Source organism: Pseudomassariella vexata (genome assembly GCF_002105095.1).
Source record: "Pseudomassariella vexata strain CBS 129021 chromosome Unknown BCR38scaffold_8, whole genome shotgun sequence".
NCBI classification, from domain to species: Eukaryota; Fungi; Ascomycota; class Sordariomycetes; order Amphisphaeriales; family Pseudomassariaceae; genus Pseudomassariella; species Pseudomassariella vexata.
In genome coordinates this window covers 1,048,889-1,068,466 of record NW_024467963.1, presented here as the reverse complement: position 1 = coordinate 1,068,466, position 19,578 = coordinate 1,048,889, and the positions used below count along the sequence as shown (strand labels likewise).

The 19,578-nt window shown below is 50.1% G+C and overlaps 6 protein-coding genes and 1 non-coding gene across 7 annotated transcripts; 3 read left to right on the top strand and 4 right to left on the bottom strand.

Moving 5' to 3' along the window:
- Nucleotides 1-845: 845 nt before the first annotated feature.
- Nucleotides 846-2,057, bottom strand: BCR38DRAFT_516303 (uncharacterized protein; the record flags this gene model as incomplete). The annotated part of the gene is made up of 4 exons (XM_040865095.1): nucleotides 846-940; nucleotides 1,011-1,569; nucleotides 1,642-1,794; nucleotides 1,857-2,057. The coding sequence occupies 4 exons, from the start codon at nucleotides 2,055-2,057 to the stop codon at nucleotides 888-890; spliced, it is 966 nt and encodes a 321-aa protein (XP_040714876.1). The 3' UTR covers nucleotides 846-887.
- Nucleotides 2,058-2,409: 352 nt separating this feature from the next.
- On the bottom strand, nucleotides 2,410-3,035 carry BCR38DRAFT_436234 (uncharacterized protein). Its single transcript, XM_040860441.1, has 2 exons — nucleotides 2,724-3,035; nucleotides 2,410-2,663 (listed from the first exon to the last, which is right to left on the bottom strand). Exons 1-2 carry the CDS (start codon nucleotides 2,964-2,966, stop codon nucleotides 2,502-2,504), a joined length of 405 nt encoding a protein of 134 aa, XP_040714875.1. The 5' UTR covers nucleotides 2,967-3,035; the 3' UTR covers nucleotides 2,410-2,501.
- Nucleotides 3,036-6,593: 3,558 nt separating this feature from the next.
- Nucleotides 6,594-7,252, top strand: BCR38DRAFT_485979 (uncharacterized protein; the record flags this gene model as incomplete). The annotated part of the gene is made up of 2 exons (XM_040863969.1): nucleotides 6,594-6,753; nucleotides 6,846-7,252. 2 exons carry the CDS (start codon nucleotides 6,594-6,596, stop codon nucleotides 7,250-7,252), a joined length of 567 nt encoding a protein of 188 aa, XP_040714874.1.
- Nucleotides 7,253-7,681: 429 nt separating this feature from the next.
- BCR38DRAFT_410164 (pyridoxal-dependent decarboxylase conserved domain-containing protein) lies at nucleotides 7,682-9,335 on the bottom strand (the record flags this gene model as incomplete). The annotated part of the gene is made up of 3 exons (XM_040858430.1): nucleotides 7,682-8,996; nucleotides 9,056-9,194; nucleotides 9,287-9,335. The coding sequence occupies 3 exons, from the start codon at nucleotides 9,333-9,335 to the stop codon at nucleotides 7,682-7,684; spliced, it is 1,503 nt and encodes a 500-aa protein (XP_040714873.1).
- Nucleotides 9,336-10,236: 901 nt separating this feature from the next.
- Nucleotides 10,237-10,326, top strand: BCR38DRAFT_t203. Its single transcript has one exon. It is a non-coding gene; the product is annotated as a tRNA-Val (tRNA).
- A 5,264-nt stretch (nucleotides 10,327-15,590) lies between these two features.
- On the top strand, nucleotides 15,591-17,300 carry BCR38DRAFT_344810 (cytochrome P450; the record flags this gene model as incomplete). Its single annotated transcript, XM_040856133.1, has 3 exons — nucleotides 15,591-15,812; nucleotides 15,870-16,761; nucleotides 16,861-17,300. 3 exons carry the CDS (start codon nucleotides 15,591-15,593, stop codon nucleotides 17,298-17,300), a joined length of 1,554 nt encoding a protein of 517 aa, XP_040714872.1.
- A 1,203-nt stretch (nucleotides 17,301-18,503) lies between these two features.
- BCR38DRAFT_524835 (uncharacterized protein) lies at nucleotides 18,504-19,454 on the bottom strand. The gene is made up of 2 exons (XM_040865300.1): nucleotides 18,962-19,454; nucleotides 18,504-18,911 (listed from the first exon to the last, which is right to left on the bottom strand). The coding sequence occupies exons 1-2, from the start codon at nucleotides 19,290-19,292 to the stop codon at nucleotides 18,826-18,828; spliced, it is 417 nt and encodes a 138-aa protein (XP_040714871.1). The 5' UTR covers nucleotides 19,293-19,454; the 3' UTR covers nucleotides 18,504-18,825.
- Nucleotides 19,455-19,578: the final 124 nt, after the last annotated feature.

Genomic DNA, 19,578 nt, shown 5'->3' with positions numbered 1-19,578 from the left:
ATTAGGGACGATTCTGACCAATGAGAGAGCTGGGTCAAGTCAAGGCCTTATATGTCTCGAAAGGTTGTGTGTATTTCAATGATCGAGATCCCTTCCTCAGTAAGAACATGCCGGTGTGGTTTCTGTGGTGTTTTACTTATCCAAATGTATGTGTCATAACCTTTTCGCAGGTGGACGTCAGCCAAAACCATATGGCGGTGGTTTCCTCTTCTCAGGAGAATCGCATCATGTACTTGAGTGGTTGGTTCAAATCTTGGGCTGAACTTTCATTATGTTCTTTCTTTGCGTGCATCTTTTTCGACTCTCCTTTGGGCAAACGCTTTATTTCCTAATGAACAGCAATTTGTTTTGACAATAACTCACGCTTTACGAACCAAGAAATTATCCTAGTCCAACTAAGACTGCTCTCTCCCACACCCCTTATTCTCCTCCACCCAAGCCTGAAAATCTTGCGTCGCCGAGCTGGCATGAAGTCGCACCGTCTTTGACGATACGTAACTTGGAGCCGTACTTCACAAATTTTGACTTATCTTTGTTTCGTTTATGAGCAGACCTGTTAGTATGTTTGCATAGTAGAATCGCTATGTAGTTAAAATCCGGCTTGATCTTAAGATATGTTAAAGTGCAAAGTATGGGAGAGCCTTTTCTACTATGATGAAATAGAGAGGTCCATACTGATAATTCTACCTCAGGATCAGAGTCGAGAACCAACAAATAACGACCTGTTAGCATCGTGGGATGGCATTGTGGATTTAATCAATAGAGTAGGCGCATGTCTATGCCGTATGCACCAACTCATGTGACCGATCACGTTCCCCCAATATAAGAAAACATACTTGAAGTCTGCTGGAAATAGAAAGAGATCTATCTCATGCAGCTCTACTATATTAGCCATGCCTCTTATGCCGATGAGTCCTCGTCATGCCGAACCCCCAACCATCTGCAAAAACTCGTTAGCCATATTTGATCAGATAGGGGAACAACGGAACCAAAGAGAGGAAGACAATTACACTGGCTCGCCACGTGAATATCCACATCCAACTCATCCGCCCAACTCCACACCAAGGACGGATTCTTCAAAAATGCCCTCCCCACCAATACCGCATCCGCCTTCTCCTCCTCCAAAATCCCCTGCGCTTGCGTTCCGGACGTAATCTCGCCCACGGTGCCAACCAAACACCCGGTCCCCTGAACCGCCTTCCGAATCGCTTCGGCAAGGGGCGTTTGATACCCGGGCGCAGACTTGATCTTTTGCCTTGCATCTAGCCCACCGCCTGAGACGTCGATGAAATGGACCCCGTGCTCTTCGGCCAGGAGTTTGCAAAGTCTGACCGCGTCGTCGAGCGTGAATTGAGGGAGCGAAGGGTCCCATTCGAGGTAGTCGGTCGCCGAGATGCGGACCATGATGGGGAAGCCACTGGGGACTTCGGCGCGGAGCAGGTCGATGGTTTCGATGAGGAGGCGAACGCGGTTGGTGAAGGAGCCGCCGTAGGCGTCGGTGCGGTGGTTGGAGGAGGGTGAGTAGAATTCATGGAGGAGATAGCCGTGCGCCGCGTGGACTTCGATTACCTGGTTTTTAGGGGTTCAGTCAGGGTCGGGGGTAAGTGGATGGTGAGGAGAGTTCCAAAAAGGAAAACTGACATCAACTCCTGCTTTTAGAGCTCGGCGGACGGCAGAGACCCAGTCTTGCTTGAACTTTTCGATGTCCTGCAAGGTGGCCTCGCGAGGGGTGATTGTGGCCGCGCTGTAGAGCTCGGGGGATGGGCCGATAACATTGCTTGGCCAGCCTTCTGACTAAAGATTGGTCAGTCACATCTATCGCATCTATCATCTAGCAATATAACTGTAGGTCGTACATAATCGCGGGCCGCGGCTTTGCGGTCAACCCACGGAGCCACAGTGCTGGCTTTGCGGATAGCTGCCCTGCAGCCAATAGGGCGAGCGAGTTCCAGCCAACAACATACAAGCCAAGGTTGCTGATTGGTATGGCGTAGTAAGCAACTGCAGAAAGAGACGACGTGACATACAGATTGCCTATCTGATCGCGCCACGTTCATATGGGATTATATATGCGAAATGTGAGAAATCACTGTTCAGTCGATTATTGCTCTCCTTTTTCACGCTCTGGGTTTTTTTTCAAGCAATGGCCTATTGAGAAATAGACAGGATCGTTGAAGGCTGCGAACACTTGATGAATGCCTTGCGTGGAATGGGCATGTGCCGTATAGCTCTGCAGGAGCTATGGAATGCTAAACACTCCTAGTGGTGAACAGGTTATACAGTCCAAGAGTGCTTCAAGAAAGGAGACAACTCTGTTCACATACGTCCGAATACTGTTTGTCAAGGACATAATCTCATTGAGTAAACTTCACATCAAACGATCGAAACTCGACATCTTCATCGAATGCTGCACTTTAACGCATCATGGCTATCAAGCCATCTTACTCATACGCCTTCAAGTGGTGTATTCCCGATATAAGAGGGATTGCCTCCGAACCCATTTACTTTTTCTCGTCTCTCTTGTCGTTGCCTGACGTCAGAAGCATCATCAGACTCATTCTCTTCTTCGGCGGCGCTGCCTTCTTCTTTTTCTGTTTTGCAGCTCCCCAGGAATTTCCCTTGTTGTGTCGTACCCAGAGGACCCTCTTCTTGGTCAACTTGGACTGCGGAGACTTAGTTACTTCCACAGCGGGTGGCGGACTAGTTGTCTTCTGGGGACCAACCTTCGTTCTTCCGCCCACCTTCCTCAGCCATTTCCTGATCTTGAACTTGTGTATGCGTCGGGCAAGCGTACGTGATGACTCATCCAAACGACTTTGACCGGGAAGCCCATCGGCATTGAGACCATGACTCGGGCTAGCACCGGGACCCGACTTTGAGGGCAGGTCTTCCAGCCATTCATCTGTTCCCCCGGATGCGGGACCGAAGCCGGCTTCAAAAATCGAACCTCGCTGGGGTAGTTGCATAAGGCACAAAGAGGAGTTTGGACTATCCTCGACTGTGGCGAAGGTGTCGGCTTGACTGCGTCTTCTCACGATGGTGGTCTCTGAAGCTGTAGCGTCTGTACTGGGTCTGAGAAGCGCCCTAGTCGACCACGCGGCCGAGGCTCTGGTATCCGTGCTGGGTCTCAACGCCTTTGTTGAGTAGTTATCGGTGTATTCCGTCATAGGCGTAGCTGATCGTTCACGCTCTACCCCGGACCGTGCCTTGGTGACGCAGGTGCCATCAAGTTCGGCCACGTTCATAGCCGAATCTTGATGGTCCGCACTGGGCTTTTGTGCGTTGACGGCATGGGTACCCCGAAGCTGGGCCATATGAGCCATCATGCCTCGACTGCCCATCCGGCGTTCTGGTGTTCTGGTCGAGCTAGCATCGCTGGGGTTAGTCATAATGGTAGTTGATGTTCTAGTTTCAGTAACAGGGCTTGTTTCCTTGATCGAGAGGTTACTCCGTGTTCCGGTGCCAACCCCATATACACTCGAAGATATATGCTCCAAAAGGTTGTTCAACTGGGTAGTAGTTGGCTCACAGGTCGAAGGTTGGGTGCATTCAGGTCCCATAACGTAGGCTATTCCGCAATCTTGGTCTTCAGCTTGAGAGTTGTTGGGGTTGCATCCTCCAGAGCTAGAGGCCTCCAATGGTCCGATGGAGTCGTGCGTGTTGCTCCCACTTGCAGTCCTCGAATTCGCCTCTGGTTTCTCGCCGATAGCGAAGAGTTCTTCGGCCAGACTGGGCCCGGCACCAGGCTCCGGGGCGGAACTGTCGCCTTCTGACGTGATGGAAAAGAGCCACGAGAAACGTGAATGCCGAATACAGTACTCTTTGATGTCGGAAGCTGAGTTGACACGCCGCCGCCGGCTTGTCGGTTCGGGAGAACGGCAGTTGTCTGGCGATGGCAAGCCTTCCGAAGGGTAGAAAGAGGAAGAGCTTCGTACAGGGTGTAGGCCTGCTACGACGACAGCGACATCGCAGGGAGACTCTTCTGAAGCAATTGCCACCTTGGTGACGGCGGCGTCACATGAACTCTCTCCGGAGGAAGAGCTGGGATGGGATGATGACTCTTGAGACGTCAATGTAGCACGTGTACAATTGTCACCTGGCAATCCGACGTGTTCTGGTTCCTCGTCCGAAAGCTGAGAGAATCCCCCGAGGCCGGGAAATAATAGAGCATCAACTCGAAGTGAGCCACGATCAATGGATGGCAGACGCGGGGCTGACGGCTCGACTGCTTTGGGGGTAGTCTCCTGATACTCGGATATATGGTGGTTTTTCAAAGGCGTGAATGGCTTCACATTCTCCAAGTGGGTTGCGAATGGCTTCGAGGCACTGTCCTGAGATGATATAGCACCGCCACTGTTTTCGTCTTTCTCCCAAAGCCCGGAGAAGGCAGCCGAGAGGTTCGTGCGTCGACGGGTGATTTCTTTGCCTAGGTTGACGGTGGAAAATTTTGGCGATTTGTTCGATCCTTCTCCCTGTAGCTTGTCCCGTGCAGACGTTCTGCTGGGCAATGATAGTCCGTAGAAAGCCATCTAGAGCATGGACTCGACGGCTAGATATTAATGAAGACTAGTCGTGCTATGTGAACAATCAAGAAGTTCTACTTGATGCACCAAGTATATTAACCTCACAAACCGTGTAGATAACAAGATGAAGTGCGGTCGTTTCATCATTGCCAACGGGATTGCCCATGACTTGGAAACTCACATGCGAACTGCGATTAGAAGCCATCGTTGCGGAAGCGGCTTCCAGGGCCAACAGTGTCTCCTCTCCCTGCCGAGAAGGAGGGTTTGGAGCTTCAAGCAATAGCTTCCGAGTCGAAGGCTCGCGTTCTTACTCAGTTTGAACGAAAATACCAAGTAAATGGTAGCCTAACGAAACATTACACCTTGTAATGTTGCCTTCATTTGCCATAAACAGAGAGGCAGGGACGCCTCAAATCCACTTGATCAAAACTGCGACGGGAAGTCGCGAACTAGTCTGCGCTGCCTTCCCGGCAAGTCGGTACAACCAGAGCAAACGTTTAGGCGCCCTTCACATTAATCCCAGGAGGGACCAAATGCAAGGAGGAACATCGACTTGCTCACAGCGGGTAGAGCGACAATGTCCCCCGTGTCCCCTACAGATTCAACATCAATGAAGGTTTGACAAGTTATGGGACACACTCGAGTCCCAAAGGATATGCCCAACACTGATTTTGTCTTCCCTAACGACTACGTATCGCTCGCTGAATTGCAAGCGAGGGATTGCGTCAGCCGGGAGCTCCAAGCTCTGCAGTGCAGGTTTCGTGTTGTCAGCATGATCATCAGGACACATTGGCGTAGCACAAAATCCCGGTCGTACAGCCTACCCCGATTTCTCGGAACCAGGGATTCGGAAGTCGTCTTGCTTGGTCGAGTCGGGAGGATGTGTGACCGATAAGATCATGCTTGCCACTCCGCTGCCGGGAATGCCACCATAACTAATGACTTCAGTGGAGAATGATTTGTCATTACCTCCCTTGCGGAAAGAACATTCGGCAGACAAGAGCATTTCCCTTAGAACGAGGACGGACGGGTCACGAGTGACAAAATGATCCTCCGTTGCCGAAACCTGATAACCTACCTTCGATCTTACGAGGCTGTGCAAACCTCGAAGACATGGAGCGGGATAACGGTCTCATCTTCGGATTTGCTTGGCGGATACTTTGGGAAACGGAAGGACTCAAGATCTACCGTTGGTCCTACGCTACGCTGTACGTTGTGCAAGCGAGCATCACGTCCACTCGTGTTCCGGTGTTGCTGGACTATATTCCATCTTGATCAACCACTTCCACCGAGCCTCCTGGTGAAAACAACAATGATCCAACTTACGCGCCTTGACAGATCCACATAAACCCCAACGATAGACCTGTCAAGGCACGAGGTGACATGGAAGTTCACGGAAGCAGCCGAACTGAAACTTGACGTTGCCAAGTGACGTTGAGACAACTCCAAAATACGCGGAGATAATCCCTAAACGCAGCAGTGCGCAGTGGCCCCAGCGCTGGCTACGCAATCCATCATGGAAGCATTAGAAGCGGTCAACCCCAACCATTCTGTTCCGTGACCCACTCACTAATCTGGCTCGAGTTAGCAACATACTACTGTCAACCCTGATTGGCAACAACTGAGAAAGCGATTGCCACGTACTATGAGATCACCTTCGCAGTTGCGATCTCAGATCCCCCCCATGCGCGGGATCACCCAATGATGGCATTGCTGGTTTCCTGCAGAGCTTCTCCAACGACGGCAAGCCAATTAGCCGCAGGCTCGTCAAAAGCTTCTTTAAGGGACCATGCAGAGGACTGATCCTTGCATCCTGCAGCAGCAGCAGCAGCAGCAGCACCTGATGGCGATACGTTGTGAGTGGCCATTATATGAATAAGACCCCAAACCCACCGCAGTACCACATGTGCTACACTTCGTATACAAATAACCCATCGAGACACATCTTCATCAGATTATTACATGTATTCATTGCTGATATTGTAACAAAACCAGAAACAGTACTATACATCTCTCCTTTCAAACCACATAACTATATTGAACCGCTGAGACAACATAACTCATGAGAAAATGGTTAAATTGACACCACCAGATCCTCGCAACGTCCTGCCTTCGAGGGCCGATCCTCACCACCGAGCTATACGCAAGGACTTGGAGAAGAAGCACGGCTATGGCTATACAGAACCGTTGGTACTAGCCATGCTGGGTGTCGGTTTGATATGGAACATTGGTCAGTATAGCTATTAGAGGTCGCAGTAACCGTCTTTTTGACGGAAAGCCGGTCTATCCACAAGGAAGAAACTAAATTATGTACTATCGCAGAAAATCAAGTGTCCAAACGCGAAGAACGCAAGGAAGAAGAGAACAAAAAGGAAGAAGAGCGCGAAGAGCGATGGCGTCGCAGAAGAGAAAATCGGATCCGCAGCGGGACTTGGGACCCCCGGCGCGAACACGATAGCCATGACCGTCGGAGCGAGCTCAGCGATCGCAGTGATCGAAGCGGCGGCCATCGTGATTCGAGTCGTCACAACCATAGAGACAATGGACGCACTGCCAGACGCTACAGGAGCGACGACGAAAGGGAGCATCGCGACGATCCCCGGCGTCTGGACTGCAGGGTTGAAGAGTATCCACGTCGCGACGATTATAAGGATCAGTGGAATGACTACCGATATGAAGAGCGAATGGATGGGAGTGTGAGACGCGGCAGTAGGCGGGACTCGTTCTAGCCACTACGGACAGTGGGATAGCATCATGGCTGAGAGAGATGGAAGCCACTTACTTGCAAAACTGAAGCAGATAACAAGTACATAACTGCATCATTGCATCTGCTGTTTGGAGGCGATGATCATGACACACGGTTGATCAAATGCTCATACCAAGCATCATGAGAAGGATCGGTATATTTCAGTTGGCCGGTGCATTGTGGGACTTAGCATCATGAATTATTACGACGATGATGCGAGACGATCTCATATTGACGTTACGAAAATGAAACTGGGTTTGGTTTGGGAAGGGGTTGGGTCAAGGTAAATTTAACGATGCATCACAACTTGAGAATGTTGGCCGACTAGGTCACATGCATTGTCTATTACGCTGCTGTTTATTTTAATAAAACCACCCCGTACAACATGTATCCCGTCATCTCGCTCGCCATGTTATATCTTTGTATTATTTGTTCGACTCAGCACTTTTTCAGCTGCCTCAACCAACACCTGAAAATGATGCTTCACATGCTCCGCCTCCACAAATGGCGTACTGGGACAATGCCGAATAGCAAACACCCCACCGACCACCGTACTCGAGAGGAAGATCTTCCCCTCAGCATTCACAACATCGTGCAATGTCTTGGTGACGGCATTCTGGTCCTCAAGGGTGGCACCCTCGATCTCCTTTCCCTGAAGTTTGAAGACCGTCAGCGCAAACCTAGGACCCGTAACAATCTCAAACAAATCCTGCCTCGTTTTCACGAGCCCAGCAAACATCTCCCCAAACCCGATGTGCTTCCGAATATGAGCCTGCAACCCCTTGATGCCGTAAGTCCGAACCACAAACCAGATCTTCAGACTCCTGAACCGGCGCCCAAAGGGAATCTGCCAGTCGCGGTAATCGGTGACGAGTCCAGAATCAGTGTAGTCGTTACGCAGAATAGCGAGCGATACGCCGAGGGCCTCGATGAGCCAGCGGCGGCAGCGCACCCACAACACGCTGCAGTCGAAGTTGGTGAGCATCCACTTGTGCATATTGGTGTTGAAGCTGTGGAACTTGTCGAGGTTTTGGGACAGGTGCTGGTACTCGGGACAGATAAGCGCTACGCCCGCGTATGCCGCGTCGACGTGCACCCATAGCTCACCTGGGCCGGGGGGAGCAAGCTCGGCTAGCACGGCGGTGATGGAGTCGAAGTCGTCAATGGAACATGTGTCGGTCGTGCCTAAAGTGACGGTAAGGTAAAAGGGCTCTAGCCCCTTGGCGCGGATCTCGGTGATGGCCTTCCGGAGCCCTTCGCCCGTCAGCTTGTACCCGTCCTCGGCGCGAACGGGTACGGCGCGGAAGCGCACGCCAGCGATCATGGCAGCCTTCTGAGTGGCGCTGTGGGTAGCGGTGCTGCCGAGGGCGACGAGCTTGCTGCGTTTCAGCGCGATGGCATCTTCGAGCTCCTCCGAGCCAGGGGCTAAGTGGGAGGTAGCTTCGCGGAGATATTTATCCCTCGCGGCGACCATGACCGTGGCGATGGCTTCGGAGGCGGTGCCGTGGATGACGCCACCGCCGTGTGTGGAACCGTTGGATAGGTAGCACTCAGGTAGGGCGAAAGCCCTGGCTAGCCAGTCGAGAACGATAGTCTCCAGCTCGGTGACGGCCGGAGAGCAAATCCAGTTGAATCCCGCGCCGTTGAAGGCAGCGGACCACATCTCGCCCAGCATGCCCGGGAAGCTCGACGAGCAGGGGAACCAAGCTAGGAAATTGGGTGACTGCCTGGTGACGGGAGTGAGTTACCAAACCTTTGGGAAGTGCTGAAAGTGAAATTCACGCACCAGTGAGTGAGACCAGGCACGATCTTGACCTCAATGTCTTTCTGAATGTCAGCCCATGCCTCGCCATCTTCGGGCGCTGCATCTGGGAGCAGCTTTCGAAGGTATCCCGGCTCGACCTTAGATACGACATGGCGCTCGCCTATGGTGTCGTAGTACTTGGCAACTTGGGCAGGTTAGTCGGTGAACTCAACGCATGAAAGTGTGGGCGAATGGTCTTGGTATATAACTCACTCTCGTCGATGGAAGCAACGGCTGCTTCTCTGAACTGGTTTGAATCCATCACGGCTCATCCACCGATTTCTAGGACAGATGGGATAACTGGATGATAACTGAATCAATAAATTAAAAAAAAAAGGGATGCTGCATATAGAAGACAATCTCAACAGCGCCATCCTCAACATGCTGTATCGGCGCGGGCTTAATGCAACCCGGTGGGTCTTTCTGGTTAGAATCGGACGTGGGCGCAATTGCCGTGCAAATCTTCAGCTTGTCACGGCCGGAAACATTTGGCCACAGTGCTCACTGGAACAAGTTCTACGAGATGACTTAATTAGGACCACGCAGCTAAAACCGCCCCGGTTTCCGAAACGCAACATGTCGATGCAAATGTCTGTTTCTAGAAGTTGTGATGCAGTGAATGATAAAAGTGGGCCTAGACATGTACTGCAGTACCGCAGTACCAACGACAATGTGTCGAATTTTCGTATAATCATACCAACATGCAAACAGCACATGTAGTCTCTGCCGATAAATCTGGGGATAGATGAAGGCGTCTTTAGATAGGCTATACGATTGATATCGACAACCGGGGGTATAAACAGTATAAGTTCAACAAGAGAAAAGTTGTATTCAATCTCGAGTTCCCTGTATAAGCGGAAACGGCTACCCAAAAGGTTCTCTGCTAAGCATAGCACCCAGTTTCTCAGAGCTGAAATAATACAGTTTCTATGATCCGTTCTCGAGTAGCTGGCCTTTTCTCCGTGGTACGGCCTGTCTTCAAACTAAGTGCCACCTACTTAAGTAACCAAGGTACGAAACTTGATCCTTAGCAAAGCGCTTGATTGGGCGATAGTCGATACATCGAGGTCTTGGAGTGGGGTCTAGTTGAACCTTAGGGCAAGCGGCGCACTAACTCCTGATAGTCGGTATATATGCCAATCAAATGGAACCCGATACCATCTGGTCGGATGGTGTAGTTGGTTATCACGTCAGTCTAACATCTCTATCGAGGAGTTCACTGAAGGTCGGGAGATCGAGCCTCCCTCTGATCATGAATCATTTTTATCAATCCCCCAAAATGTTTGGTGGATCATGTGAAGGTCAACCCTCGCAGACTCACTACAACCAGGTGACTTACAGCTGGAACACCTGCCATGGCAGTGCCAGATGGGAAGCCAATCATAACCCCTGCAGGAGCCCCGCCAAGCGTGGACGACTTAGTCGCGCTCCCTCAAACCTAAGTTGTCATCTTCTTTCCTTCGCTCCTTAGAGTAGAATCTTCGTCGATAGCACCTAATCGAGGTCTCTACCAATGCGATGCAACCCAGGTCGTGACAGATCATACTCTAATTTATCCCCCCGCCACATACGCTCAATGTTCTGTAGTCGGTCATATGAAATATTGTTGGAGGACTGTATGTCCAATCTGAGATCTGAATATTGCTCACTTCCAGGAACCATTTCACAAGTTGTACCCGGTGCTATCATTACTTGATAATTGATAATAGAGTATTAACGTACAACCCCACCACCCACCTTTCTGGCCACACATTGCAACCCAATTGAAGGTATTCGAAACAGTGTATTCAACGTACTATTATAGCTATTCAGGTACAACCAGGGTATATTCCAGTTGCAGAGAAGCCTAATTGTATATTACTGATCGTGAACGACTTCGTATATGCCTCGATGTATAGCGAGAGGAACGTCGACTTTTTAAATGGAATAGAACAGTACTCGATCGAAAGAGAGGTCGCTAACGAGCGATAGTACCGCTTTAATGGAGCAAATACGGCGACGTCGAGAGGTTGGAGCCCGTGAGAACAGTGTGCTGGCAAAAATAGTAACGAGATCTTGTTACAATAGGCTAACCACATAAACTCGACGTTGTCGTGAGCGATATGACCATCTAATATCAAGAGCCGCTGCTCGTCGGGATCAACTGGTTGTGTACGAGGTATAAAGATATCACGAAGCCATCGAACGGCGATATCTGTACTGATCCAACCGTTAGACGAATAAGCATATTGCCAATCAGGTATATCGTCGCAATCGTTAAACCATTTCCCTAGATAGCTTCATCGACGCGATTGACGCGTCAGAATGGCTGAGGCCATCGCCGAGTCGTAATTGGAGAGTAGAGCGTGGAACGCCCCATCGGAGGGGAGCCTGGCGGTGGGATATCCCTTGATTGATATGTTGAGAGCGCCTTGAATCGAATTTTCTGAATATCGAGGCATTGTATAATAATAGCCAATACCGACGATAATCTGTTGTGCCGAAGGTTGTTGTAGTTGGCAGATTAGGTGTGACAGGCTGTGCCTGATATGGGATCCGGAGCTGCAAGGACCGTGCGTCCGGATCCACCAAAGGAACCATCGAGGGCATACAAAACATAGTCCGTGTTCCCGGGACAACTCGCATATTTTACTTTCCTCCTCAGTTAGATAATTAACAGTATTTGGCCATGTTGAGCTGTATAGTTTCGCAGTGAGCCCGTCACATTAGGTGGCCATAAAGGTGGGGTTGTACGTTACAGTAGGTGGTGATAAAATTGCTGCTCGCTGCTTTTTAACTAAATGTGCCACCACACCCCACTTATTTCGGACTCGCTCGAGCTCACCAACTTGGCCGGTTTTTTGACGGGTTTTAATCTTCAAATAGGATCTCCGTAATAACCGCTAACCAAGGCCTGTCCCGAAGACATCTGTAGGCTTTAATCGGCCTGTTAATCGACGTCTTCTAGCTTCCTTCGTGGTATCAAAAAGGGTATTTTTAGCTGCTCTGTGTCGTGATGCTTGTTAACAACTCTCTGTACTTTAGCTACCTTATCTTTAACCTTCTTTTTTACTATCTCCCTACCTTTTGTAGCAGATAAAACCCCACAAGATTGTAGATAGTAGTTTTTAGTAGCCTATCGTTATTTTAACATACGTTTATACTTAGTTCGGCTTAGATTACGCTTCGTCTAAATAAGCTCAATCGTATTATAAGTCAGGGTGCGGCTGGGCCGCAGGCAACAGTACAGAGGAAGGAGAGCATTAATGATACGAAAAGATAGGGGGACCCACTGATTAGATGAATCCCATTCAATTAGGTACGAGGTCCCTGGGTATCTCATAGATAGACAGTCTCTACTGTAGTATTAATCTAAGTATTAATCTAACCTATTAGTAAGGTATACTACCTTAACGACTCTATTCCTAGATACTCTTTAGTACTGTAGTGGGGCCAGGCCGGACATCAGGGAAAATGGGTGGCAGGGGGCAGGGAGGATCCCTTTTCTTCGCTTCAAGAAGTACGCAGGGACTGATCACAACCTTCCTTCATCATCTCTTCCATCATCTTCTTCTCAACCTTTGTTGTAGTTAGTCAGTCAATCTTGAGTTTATTCATTTTCACACATGCATGCATTCAGTAGCTTTCAAGAACTCATTATTTTGCCCTCACTTTAGCCTTGGCAACTATAGGAGGCTTCATCTTGTCCTGATCAGACCAATCCAGTGCCAGTGACAGCCTCAATTCGACTCCCAGAGGCAGGCGTCCTATTCTGAGAATTGTCCCGTCACTAATTACAGAGACACGTCCGACCAACTTGCTTTTTTTTTCTTCAAGAGGCGCGCAGAGACAGTTCATCATCATCTTTTCTTAGTCAATTACTTAGTCTTCGATTCATTCGTTTCACATATAAATTCAGACATAGCTTTTCAAGAATCAGTTCTTTCGCCTTCACCTTAGCCTTGACAACTACAGAAGGTTTCATTTCGTCCTGATCAGACCAACCTAGTGCCAGTGACAGCTTCGTTTCAACGCCCGGAGACAAGCATCCTGCTCTGATATTCATCCCATCGCGAATACAGGGCACACATCCGACCAACTTGCGTACCCAGAGTCACAAGGCTTGTAGGAGCTTCGTCTGATCAGACCTCAGATGGAATTTGTTAGTGCTGGAGCCGTCTTACCAGTGGTTTAGGTGGTGGGTATATCCTACTGACCGTCTGACCCCGTTTCAGTACCTGAATACCCGTGACAGTGTACTACTGAGCCGAGTGGATAGTCCCCGTGAGTAATAACGAAAGCTGGTACTACGCTACTAGTAGTAGAGATAGCTCTAATAGCTGTTACCGTCACTCTATTTTCTAGCAGGCCGAAGTAATGAGCCCTCTTGTGCTTAGTGATAATAAGTTAATCCTTGCTAGCACTAATCCATAAGGCGGTCGATATAATTACAGAGGGTCTTTTCTTCGGCTTTAGATAGTAGTTTGTTAAGTCCTCCTTGGTTTTTAGGCTTTCCGCTTGCTTAACGCGGTACCGGAGGGTCTCGTGTTATACGCCGCTTTCACGCGCAATCTTAGCAATTTTTGCTTGAGGATGCTCTTGTATATAGAGGACGGCTTCCTGTAGCTGTGAGTCTTTTGCGATTGGAACAAGCTGGTGAATTCATGAAGATATGATAGGTTGAAGTTGAAAGTAGTGAAAAACTGGCCAAGTGGGTGAGCTCAAACGAGTCTGAAATAAATGGGGTGTGACACGGGTATCTATTCGTATACTAACCCTCTGCTTTGATAATATATTCAACGCGCTGGGGCATGGAATCAGACAGATTCCGTAGTATTTGTTGCGGTACCGCGCGCCACGCTTGTTTGGAAGCTCCAACAAGTGCGTGAAGTGTTTCTTCCGTATCCGCTGCGTGTTCGAGCTACGGATAAAGCCTATAGATCTCCCTTTTCTAGCAGCGAAACTATTGTGGGCTTGATAAAACAGGCAGGAAACAGAAGAGGCGGTGAGAGTATGGTGTCGGTATAGTCGCGCATCAACCTGACCTCTATGACTCAACCAGGCTGCGCAATGTTCGACCACCTCAACTACCCGACGTAGACGCCGAGCGGTTGCATTGGATCTTCCAGGAATACTTGGGTAACTTATCGTTCCAAGTCGATCGCTGCTCTCACTACCTCGACAAAAATGCACCTAGTTCCGTTATCGAACTCGAAGCCAGGTTCGCCAAATAAAGTGACGGCTTTCTTCCGTGGAAGCTGACTTGTCTCTGCGATCTACTATGCAACGTAGGAATCAGCACACTAGTTGAAGATAATCACATGTGTAAGAACACTCATCAAGCGGCGCGTGGACTGGGATAGTCGGGGATCTGGGTCACTGCTAGACGGTAAACACTTTGAGCAATTATCGAACAGGACACCAAGATCACCCTCTCTACAGAGTCTTAGTTATGTTCCTTTACCGCTCGTGTGTCTATCGTCATATTTTACATACACACTTCCTACAAGCCAAAGCCTTGGACAAGGCCAATTTGCCGCCAAGCAGCCAAGCTACTTCGTGCTCGGCCATCGAACATATAGCGACAGCAGGATTGACGGGGTTCCAACCGGGGACACCGGGGACATTCGGGGTCCGTGTAGAGTCCGTGACGAGATCAGGGTTGGCCTGCAAGCTGGGCATATCCCTGTAACCTTTCAAAACGGTCTACTACGTAGTCCACGCTGTGAAAGCACCCCCTTTTTCGAGTCCTGACGGCGTTTGTTTAGTCTGTCTGATCAATACATACCAGTATCGCGAGAACTACAAATTAGACCAGAACCACTCTACGGCGTGTGAAGACACAAAACAAATAACGTCGCCAGCTTGGTTCCTACAGAGAAGAAAGCCAACTTCCATTGCTGCAAGTGGATCTGCGGCACTTGTAGCCAGTGGATACGTGCGATGAAACACAACCTGAACCAATAAGAGTTGTCTTCATTACAACCCTCCATAGACATTATCCCCATGACGTGAACACACGAAACTAGCGATAGCGGGATCTACGTGAACAGAGTGGCGCACAAGGTTATAGCTTTGAACACCCCGCAATACTATGATTGCAGCTTTTGATCCGGTACCCCTCTCCGACGTTGTAATGGTCGTTGATTCGCCTGATCCCTCCTATCTAGAGCTGGGGAGGACTAGTTCATTTCGTTGGCCCGCAGTAGCATTGCTGGTAGGTGGGGATGGATCACGAATTGCCTGAGATTGATGGGCTCAAGCCAAAAGAACGTTGTATTTGCTTTGGTTTTCTCGGCTCCCATCTGCTCAATCTAGTCAGGTGCGGCGGGGCTTCGGCTCTCTCAGTTGCTTGGACTGACCTCGAAGGCCGGCCGATGGCTTCCCGAGATGTGCAGTTGTGCATCTCGTCCCAACTTGGGTTCGTCTTAAAACGGCTGGTGTGAACCCGTCAATATGGATCTGTCAAGTCATCGTAAACTCTGTTGTCGTTGTTGAAGAAGACCCCCGGCATAGAGTTTATATATCTATTATCAAAATGCCGACGCTCACCAACCTTGAGCTCACGAGCCTGTTGCCCGAGGAGCTGCCGGTCTCTGTGGTTGGGATTATCGCGACCGTCGTCATCGGTATCATATACTCGGTTCTCATGAAGGAAAGGCCCCTGGCTGGGTTTCCTCTCGTCGTAGTCGAAGGACAGACGCCGCGGAACAGTTGGCTGTACCATGCCCGACGACTTATCATCGAAGCACAGAAAAAAGTATTAACCATCCCAAGACAAATCGGCTCCCGACTTCGTCACTAACTCCAAATCTAGCACTCCGGCGCTTTCCAAGTCATGACCGGCACCGGACCCAAAATCATCCTCCCTAACCGCTACGCCGACGAGCTCCGCAACAACCCTTTCGTTAACTTCAACAAAGCCTTCATGAAAGACTTCTTCATTGACTACCCTGGCTTCGAGCCGTACAAGCAGGGCCTTGCGGACGCAACCCTGGTCCCGGAAACGGTTCGCGTCAAGCTGACCCAGTCGCTAAACCTCATCACCGATGACCTCGTCGACGAGACTACCGCCTCGGTCCACGACATCTACGGCGAGGACCCTGAATGGAAGGCCATCAGCTTGCGCAACTCGGTGGCGGACATCGTGGCCCGTCTCTCGTCGCGCGTGTTTCTGGGGAAGACGCTCTGTCGTGATAAGCGGTGGCTGGAGATCACGAAGACGTATACGATAGAGTCTTTCATCGGCTCGTATCTTCTGCGTCTCATCCCCGTGCTTTTGAGGCCTCTTGTGCACTGGTTTATTCCGCAATGCAAAGCCTGCCGGACAGCTATCCGTGACGCCCACAAGCTAATCGACCCGGAGGTGGAACGGCGTAAGGCGGCCGTCGACGATGCGTTAAGAAGGGGTGTTAAGCCGCCTAAGACGGCCGACACGATTGGCTGGATGTACGAGGTAGCTAGGGGGAGGCACGTGGACTACGTAGCCGGACAGTTGTCTCTGACGCTGGCGGCTATCCACACGACCACCGAGGCGCTGTCGACCGCGATGCTAGATATCTGCGAGTTCCCCGAGACGCTGCCGGAGCTGAGGAAGGAGATTGTCGAGGTTATCAGCGAGCATGGGTGGGCCAAGACGTCGCTGTATAAGCTCAAGCTCATGGATAGTTTCTTGAAGGAGTCGCAGCGGTTAAGCCCTACCGATATGAGTATGTGCATCCCTCGCTCCCTCCCTTCCCCCCGTTACCTTTCCCTTTCCCTCTTATCCCCCTTTTGACGACAAGGTTCATTTCCACTGACATTCAAAGCCTCGATGAACCGCTGGGTCGAAAAGGAAATTACCCTTTCCGACGGCACCGCGCTCCCCAAAAACAGCCGTATTTCGGTCTTGACCAACTACGACGACCCATCCATCTACCCAGAACCCGAGAAATTCGACGCCGCCCGCTTTCTGAAGATGCGCCAGCAGCCGGGCAACGAAAACGCATGGCAGGTAGTTAGCACGAGCGCGGACCATATGGCCTTCGGTCACGGCCAGCACGCTTGCCCGGGTAGGTTCTTTGCCACTAACGAGATCAAAATTGCGCTATGTCACTTGCTGCTTAAGTATGATTGGCAGTTTTTGCCTGGGGAGGGAAGGCCCGAGGCTAGTTCGATGGAGTCGACGACCTCGGTTAGTCCCACGGGACGGGTGCAGTACCGGAGGAGGGTGGCGGAGATTGATTTAGATAACGTGAATTTGGGATAGAGAGGTTATGGTCGCGTTACCTGTAAATAGTACGAGGATATCATCAAGATCTAATATCACTCACGAGTGGGCAGTATGCGCTTTTCGATTTCGTTAGCTCGGGATCCGCAGGTAATAGTCATCGTTCACGTGAAAATCAATAGTGCTATCCGCTACTTAAATACTGTTAAAAATGGAGGGGTGAATGACTGCTCAACTGATTCTCAGCCGGGGACTATGTATGGTTAAATAGACTGCGGTCAGCAATATTTGGTATCTGTGGGATTGAGCGCCATATGTGTGCCTGAGGTGGTGCCTAAGGCAGTGAAATCGTTTGTGTAGATAAAAAGGTCGGCACCTGCCTACCTACCTTAGATGTAACTTCTTACAGAGGACTCCGAGCAGTCAATACACACATCACACTGCGCATCGAGCATCGTAACCAATACAGGATCTGTACAGAGTCATCATCTGAGGGTTGAATCCCTCAGTATCTAGTACTGCAGATTTACAGGTGTCCGAATTGCGCCTGAATAGCACTAAAGGCGGGGTAAACTCTACTTACATATATAGTTCAGATTGTCCAGACAAACATTACGTAGAGAATTAACCTCTCTTTCTAGCTGAAATTCTATAACTGCCAATATGATAAAACGGGCTGTCTAAAAGGCAGGCTAATCAACGCGCCTAACTTGTGTAAGGCCATGTAAGGCCGATTGCGAGGGTGTGGCCCATAACCATAACCTAACCGCCTTGCATACCCACACCACCTGCAATTCAGCGGCGCAGGGGTCTGTCTGTCCCTAGCTTCTAGTAACATCTCGCTATAACCGGTTTCGCATGATCAAACCTGGTAACAAGTGGATGGCGGTCGACGCCTCCGCTCGCTATGAACCGAGTGCCTATTCTCAGAATTCACTAGACGCCAATGCGCAATACCGTCTGCTCGTTTATCACCTGTAGGGATGATGAACACTGCTACACATTACCTATCCCGTATGTACCCGGATTGGTAAGAATCATACCGAGACTCGGATTATAGCTGTCTTCCGCGCGCTGGGGAAGAAGGAATCAGATGCGTCCATAAATTTCTGCAACGGCTCGAAGACGCGAAGTGCAGCATAAGCGGTAGTCGCGCCGGGTGGTTTCTGCTTTCATAATAGCCCATCGATTTTCGAGAGGACTCAAGTTCGGGGATACGGTAGCCACTTCATTACTTTGATCCTCCTATCCCGAAGCAAAGCTCGACCGATTTTAGCTGGATGGACTCTCGCGTTATCGTACATAAAGATACCGTCCCGTCCAACGAATTCTAGTAAGAACGCATCGTATAGAGCTCAGACATTACGCGCTGTAACTCCGTTTCTTCGTGATTCTTCATCGCCGTCGAGGGGCACCAGCCCAGTCCGATTCGCTTAGCAAAAACATGCCCATGATGTCGTCTTTACGCCTTTCCCGTACGGACTTCCTGGACGTCGCCTAGGCGAGCTTATCCTACGGTCGCGCAAAAGTCCAAACGGGCTGGACACCGATACCGCGTTTAATGCTACACTCTTCGCTCTGACGAACGTGTTGCCGCTACGTCGCGAACTATCGTCGATGTCGCCGAGCCCACTGAAGGCGTTGACAGGCATGTTACTTAGTAAGCAAAGGTCATCGTTTTTGTAGCTATTTCTATTTACCCATCTCCCGAAGCAGCATCCGGAGGGCCCGGTCTTTAATCTTATTGTCGACAGTAGCTAGTAGGTCCCGGTGCTTTATGTGGGGGTTCTCGTGGTTAACAATATCGTAGATTCGGTCGCGATCTTCTTCTGTTAATTTTCGCGGTGCGCCGCGCGGTTTCGTAGGCGTCGGATCGTTGAGTCGTCGAGCTTCTCGTATACAATGGGACTTGATCGTACCCAGCTTGATCTTGGGGTGCTTCGCGTGGATTCGATTCGGTGACCAGCCGAGGGACCGAAGCTCTGAAATCCGCATCTTCATCTCCTTCGAAAGCCCCGGTCCACGCGCCATTTCGTTGACTGTGAATAGCTTCAACACGTTGTTGCTGTTGTTACGGTCATAGTAGTAGGTAAAGCAGCAGGCAGCCTCTTACCCCTTTTCAGACTTAGTGGCTTGGCGGTTCCCGACAGGGTAGCAGATTTATTGCCACCTACTGTATCTAAGACAATTGTGTCCATCTAGGTGCTAAGTACTAATCTAAAGATGATGTGTTAAGTCGGAATCCAGGTAGTAGGGGCTGCATCCCGAGCTGGCCGTGAGGGGTCTCTAAGTACTACAACGCGTGCGTGCCTGCTTC